At 37.3% G+C, this 6,135-nt stretch overlaps 1 protein-coding gene across 3 annotated transcripts in view; it reads left to right on the top strand.

The window, feature by feature from the left end:
- Positions 1-3,360, top strand: part of cdh4 (cadherin 4, type 1, R-cadherin (retinal)) — a 251,683-nt gene extending 248,323 nt beyond the window's left edge. For 2 of the 3 annotated variants that reach the window (XM_081357558.1, XM_081357560.1), the window contains 2 exons: positions 84-248; positions 2,030-3,354. In XM_081357558.1, coding sequence (XP_081213684.1) covers positions 84-248; positions 2,030-2,236 — 372 coding nt within the window. In that variant the 3' untranslated portion in view covers positions 2,237-3,354. Of the gene's footprint in view, positions 1-83; positions 249-2,029 lie in introns of all 3 variants that reach the window. The other variant, XM_081357559.1, reaches the window with a different exon arrangement.
- Positions 3,361-6,135: the final 2,775 nt, after the last annotated feature.

Raw genomic sequence — 6,135 nt, forward strand, 5'->3', positions numbered from 1 at the left:
GGTTTGCTGCTGCTTTGTCTGTTGCAAGAGCAATGCTGACCTTGTTTGAGACTTGCACTGGTCTATTTTTATTTCTGTTACAGGACTATGACCTGAGTCAGCTGCAGCAGCCCGAGTCTCTAGACCACATAATGAGCAAGCCTGCAGGTGTGCGGAGAGTGGACGAGAGACCCGTTATCCTAGAATCTCAGTACCCAGTTCGGCCAACGGTACCACACCCAGGGGACATCGGGGAGTTCATCATTGACGTATGCTTCCTCTGTTTCTTATCATGAAGATAATCTAGTTATGCCTTAGGTTTGACTAATACCTGCAGAGGGGCATAGGAAATAAATATTAATTCACAGAGATTGGAAAGCTGTACTTAAAGGGGTCATAACTGTTTTCTTCCCTGAGGTCCACATAGTTTTTTGTGTTAAAATTATTAGAATTTATTTTTCATCCAATTTGAATCTTCCGTCTGACCTTTAGAATCAAACGGTGTGTTTTTTTTGCCTTTAAAGTCCCTATTAAATCAAAATGTAATTTTTTGGGGCTTTTAGTATGAATACGTTAGCTTTAAGGTTCTCTATAAGCTAGTGTGCTCCAATCCAATGACAAAATTCACATTTAGAAGATATAAGCATTCAAAACTTCAAGTCTCTCACTTCGCCAATATGGATAGCGGATTTTGATGACATCACTCGGTAACCCTTTATTTTAAGGTGATATAGTTACACGTTTCTACATGTGCTTGCTATAGTATTAAAAGTAAATAAGGCATAATTACAAGTAACTAACCTGCTGTAGAGTGCATTCAGTCTGCTCCGGTCCAGAGATACAGTAGCACAGAGCGGAACATTGGCGCAAGTCGGCACAGACCAGAAAGCATATCGGACCCATTTGAATTCTGCACGGAATGCTATATTTTAAAGCAATGTGGAGGAGAATTGGTTAGACTCTGCATTAGAAACTGACGAGTAGAAGAGATTACACCCATGCCATGCACCAACATAAATTACACACTTTTCAAACTACTCATCCTCAGCATGATTATATTCACTGTTTTGCTTTAGTAACTGTTTAATATTAAATCTAATAGGGGAATCTATTAGACGGCTGTCTGATCTATAAGCTGCCAAATGCGGCTTTGCAGAGCTGTGATATGAACTAAACTCTTTTGGCTATTTTTAAAAAGGGGAGGAGCTTTTCAATATGTCCCACCCTGTCTTCCTGTTTCAGTGGAAATTATGTCAACACATTAAATAACGCTGCGTGTTTCAAGGCACTTCAGTGGGCCTTTAAGAAACGTTTTTTTGAACAAAGAGAGAAACTAAATTCTGATTCAGTTCTGCCACCAAAAAAAAACTAAGATTGTAAGTGGGCTTCAGAGAATAAAATGGAATAAATGATGTGCTTAAATAAATTAAGGTTTATAAAGTGTGATTTAAAATGATCAATCCTGTTAAAAATAAGCTTCATTCATTCCCAACCTTGTGGCCTCTTAAGATATGCAGAGTTGCAGGTGATACAGAAGAATAAACAGCCCAAGTATTGACAAAAATTTGTACATTTGGTGTAATGGGAATAATCTATCCCCTTTTTTCCTTATTTCCTCACCATGACTGGGCCAGTGTTATTTAAGTACCGTATTACATATATACTAGCCTATTAGTATTTTGAATTAGCCTTTTTTGTAATAATTAAAATTTTACAGTTTTAGTAATTTTATGCGCCTTTGTCATTTTTATTATTTCTATTTAGCTTTAATTTATTTTTATTGCAGTTTAACAAATTGTATATATATATCATAGATAAATAACGTGGATAGACGTGTTGATGTGATCTGCCTTATGTGGGAAAGAACCAAAAATGAGTCCTATTTCACAGAGTGTTTTCATAGGGCATCAAGGTCTTTCATCTCAAACGATCAAGATAAATTTGATTCCTCCTGATGTGACCCCTTTAAGCACTTTACAGCAGTGGCTTTTAGAGTGTTTAGTACGCATCTGTTCCACCAGCCTTGTTCATGTTCTCATGTTCATATTAGGGTCTGCGCGCGGCTGATAATGACCCCACCGCTCCCCCCTACGACTCCCTGCTGGTGTTTGACTACGAGGGCAGCGGCTCCACAGCGGGCTCCGTTAGCTCCCTGGACTCCTCCAGCTCTGGGGAACAGGACTACGACTACCTCAATGACTGGGGTCCTCGCTTCAAAAAGCTGGCGGACCTCTACGGCGGAGGGGGAGAGGACTGAAGTTGGAAACGAGAGGAAGACGGAGGGGAACGGAGAGGGCCAGGAGGTACAATAGGCTTCTCGGATGTTTTATCGAGAAGCCGTACGCCAAGCCTCCGACGTGGGCTGATTATCTCTCAACTAAAGTTCCTCTGCACGCTACGGAGGCATTGAGAGGGGAGGATATTGCCCTGCAGCCTGCTCTGGACCTTTGCTGCAATCCACAAGTATTTTACGGCTTTTTTACAATATTCCGCGTTGTGGTTTCTTCAGTGTTGTTTTGTCATTCCTCTCGGACCGCCTAGAGGCTCAAGATGGAATCGAGTTGCGATGGGGACAGCGAACTCTCAGCGTGCGGGAATAAAAAAAAAAACGAGTGCGCGCTAGTTTTTTTTCCCTTCGCTTTATCACTAAAGAGAGTTCCACACACACTTTTTTCTCTCAACTTGAATTTCAGTAGAACAGAAGCACTGTTGTTGATAAAGTGCCTTTTGTGGTGTGTTTTGTATCGGACTCCTGCAATCTCAGGGTCGGTTGCCATTTTGAAAAGTTTCTTCTGTTGGGCACACACTCCCCCGTTCCGGTCTGCTCCTCTCGACTACCTTTTGCTTTCCTTTCATCCCTGCATTAACGGTGCACAACACCTCTTTGACTACTATGTGGAAACAAACAAAGGAAACAGAGAATGTTTTGTCAAAACTTTTGTTGATAAACACAGGATTCATTTTCCCTTAAGAAATCTCACTCTCCCTTGATGAGAAATTGGAGCGTATGAAGTACAGTGATCCAATTCGAAAAATCATATTTTTTATTTTGTTTTGTTTTTTAAAACTTGACCGACCACGACCATATAATGTTATGTTGTATAATGGTTGTGTAAAAAACAAGGTCTTTATTTTAAAAGAAGAAAAAAATATTACTGGAGAATGCCTTTTAGCTCATACTCTTGCCTGCCTTGTACGATTTTGTGTTGAGTTTCCGATTTGTAAAGGTAATTTAGGCATGACAAGTTGCCAGACAGTGAGACTAAAAGTGATGGCTGAAGAAACCCGACTCTAAAAGGATTGCATCAGAAGAAACCTTCTTTTTTGTCTTGAACATTCCCCTTTTCTAACTTTATAAGTTGATTAAAATATTATACGTGCATGACTTCTTTCAAAACAATGTCTCAAATCTCTCGCACTTGTTCCTCTGTGGTCAGAATGTGAAAAGTAGTTGGCAAAGAATATACACCATACGGAATAAATATAATCTGAAAAAATAAAAAAACAAAAAAAAAAGATTCAAAAATGTTTAAAATGCTGTAAAATACTTTTTTTTAAGTATTATTTGAAACATTTGCTGCTCTTCAAGCTCAGAGTTGGGCTAAATGAGTGTGTCTGGGCCTGTTTGGTTTTTGTGTGTGAATCTGAGAGTGTTTGTCTATATCCTGTAGGATTTTTAAATTCTCTTTTTATATGTTTGTCTCTTGTATTTTTCCTTAGGTTTTACGTTCAATTCTTTGGCTATGAGAAATGCAGCAGCATTCAGTTTTTGTCTTATCTTGCTGAAGAAAGTCTGTCTCGTACCGTTCTGTCCCTGGATAAGGGTCTAAACCTGCATTGCAGAGAAGCTTACAATCATGCCTGCTCCACCATTCAGTGTAACTGATTTCTCTTTCCATTCATCTCAGATATTGGATGTGCTTTAGAGAATAAACAATCACAGTTTTATATATAAAAAAAAAAAAAAAAACATAAAAAAAATCTCAGTCTCTGTCCTGTCCATAATAGATTCATGTCTCTTTTCTTCTCCCTCATTCTTCCATGTTTCTTTCAGCTGCTTGTCATAATATTTTCTGGGCATGAGTGAGCATTGCTTCACGCCATTAAGTGACAATTGAATTTTGCTGATATATCGAGTATGGGATTTCTGATTAAGCCACAAAATCAGGCCATTTTAAAATGGCAGCATGATAATCATTAGAACTTCTGGATTTCCATGCATTACCATTAAATTAACACTGACTTAACATAACTTTGGATGACTGCTCCTCCTACACATTTGCCTTCAGAAGCATTAATAATGAACCACTCTGTCTAGTGATGACAACACTTTTCTGATAGAAAGTTTCCCAGCCTTTTTACATGTATTTAAATGAGCCGTGAATTTCTTTCCCATGACCAAGTGAAAGGTCAGTGTACTCAAAGGGCACATGGCATAATTAAAACATAAGGCCACCACTAATGACGATTCTCTGGGAGGGGATTAAAGCTAAAGAGCATTACAATTTAGGAAATTACAATTGGGTAAAGAGATTGAAAATGTCGTAAGAGTGAATTCTCTTGGGGGATTTTACAATTCCAACTATTTTATGAATTAATCAATTGATTTTGTTGCAAATAATTTAGTTCTATGCTTTATTTTTACAAGGACTATCAATCAATTTAACGTTATAATTGAATTAATTGCATGATATATTCATTTCACATTAATAACTGTTGAGAAAAATGAAGATAACAGGTTCATAATATGAAAAAAAATATATATATATAATAACTATGACCTTGCAATCCACCTTGTAAAGTCTGTCCATCTGTATGAGGTACATTTCCCTCCACTCAGGATGCGGTCTAGTATTCCATCCACAATATTTTTTATGTTAATACACATCAGACATCTTTTGTCTGTTGCATCACATCTTGTTTTTTGAAGCATCTTACGTCATGAGCGCCACATTTTTGTCGAGTTAAAAAGGTTAACTTTTAGAAGTCAGCGAATTACACATTTTTAAACTTTTTTTATGTAATTAATTAAATGAACACTAAATTGACTGTCCTTATATTTATAGTACATACTTATACATTTATAGAAAAACTGTTTGGTTTGGTCTCAACAGCATGTACATTAGCACAAGCCACAGCTATTTTGATTCTGATCTCATTTATTAACCTCTTGCCCATTTTAAAGACAGATACATACTGACAGTTTATCAGCGCTCTTCCATTTGTTTCAATCAGTACATATCTCTCTCTCTCTCTCTGTTACGCATTGCATACTAATGATGAATATGTTCTGTTTTATCTACTCTTCGTGTACCGAAATTGTGTATGAGTATCTCTCTGCAGTTTCAATAAGTCAGCACACAGAGAGAGTGAGCAGAGACACCAGAGAGAGTGAGAGCTGTAGGGGATTGGAACTCTCTGCGGCCGTGTCTATCAATTAGTGCTCTGATTAATCCCTTGCTTTAATCTCATCAAGCAGAACACTGCTAATTACCCACAGACGAGAAGAGAGAGGGATGAAGAAAGAGCAGAACCGTAAGAGCGCATGTCATTAGATGCAAGAAGGGGTGGTAAAGGAGGAAAGGGGGAGCAAAAAGTAAAAGGGGGAGAGATCATAGAAGATGGCAACTGTTTGGAGGAAGACAGTGAAAACCTATGACTTTAGAATAATGTACTAATGTAATGTACAGACTTATGTTTAAGTCATGTTTTGTACAATTGAATGGACTAAATTAGGACTAAAGCAACTACTAACTTAAGAGTCAATGTACAGGTAAAATAAAATAATATCAACCTAAAATAGACCATTATAGTGTACAAATACAAATGCCCTATAGCAACAAGACTTACTTAAATAATATTCCCAATATACTATAGTCCATTTAAATGAGACTAATGAGAATGAGAGCGTGAATTTGTGGTATGATACGAGAGACACGAAAGTTATGCCGTTTTCAGTTATTTAGCCATATTCAGCGTTGTCATGAACAACATAACATATTAGGAAATGTGCTCTGATCGATAATAAAAGTAAATAAATATTAAAGACCTGAAAGTTTGGGATGACAATGAGAATAATTTTCATTCTGGGGTGAAAAATCCCTTAATAATAGCTCCTATTCTAAAATAAAAGTGTTTCAATTAAGCTATAAGTGA

This window comes from Scardinius erythrophthalmus (genome assembly GCF_964197995.2).
Source record: "Scardinius erythrophthalmus genome assembly, chromosome: 25".
NCBI lineage: Eukaryota > Metazoa > Chordata > Actinopteri > Cypriniformes > Leuciscidae > Scardinius > Scardinius erythrophthalmus.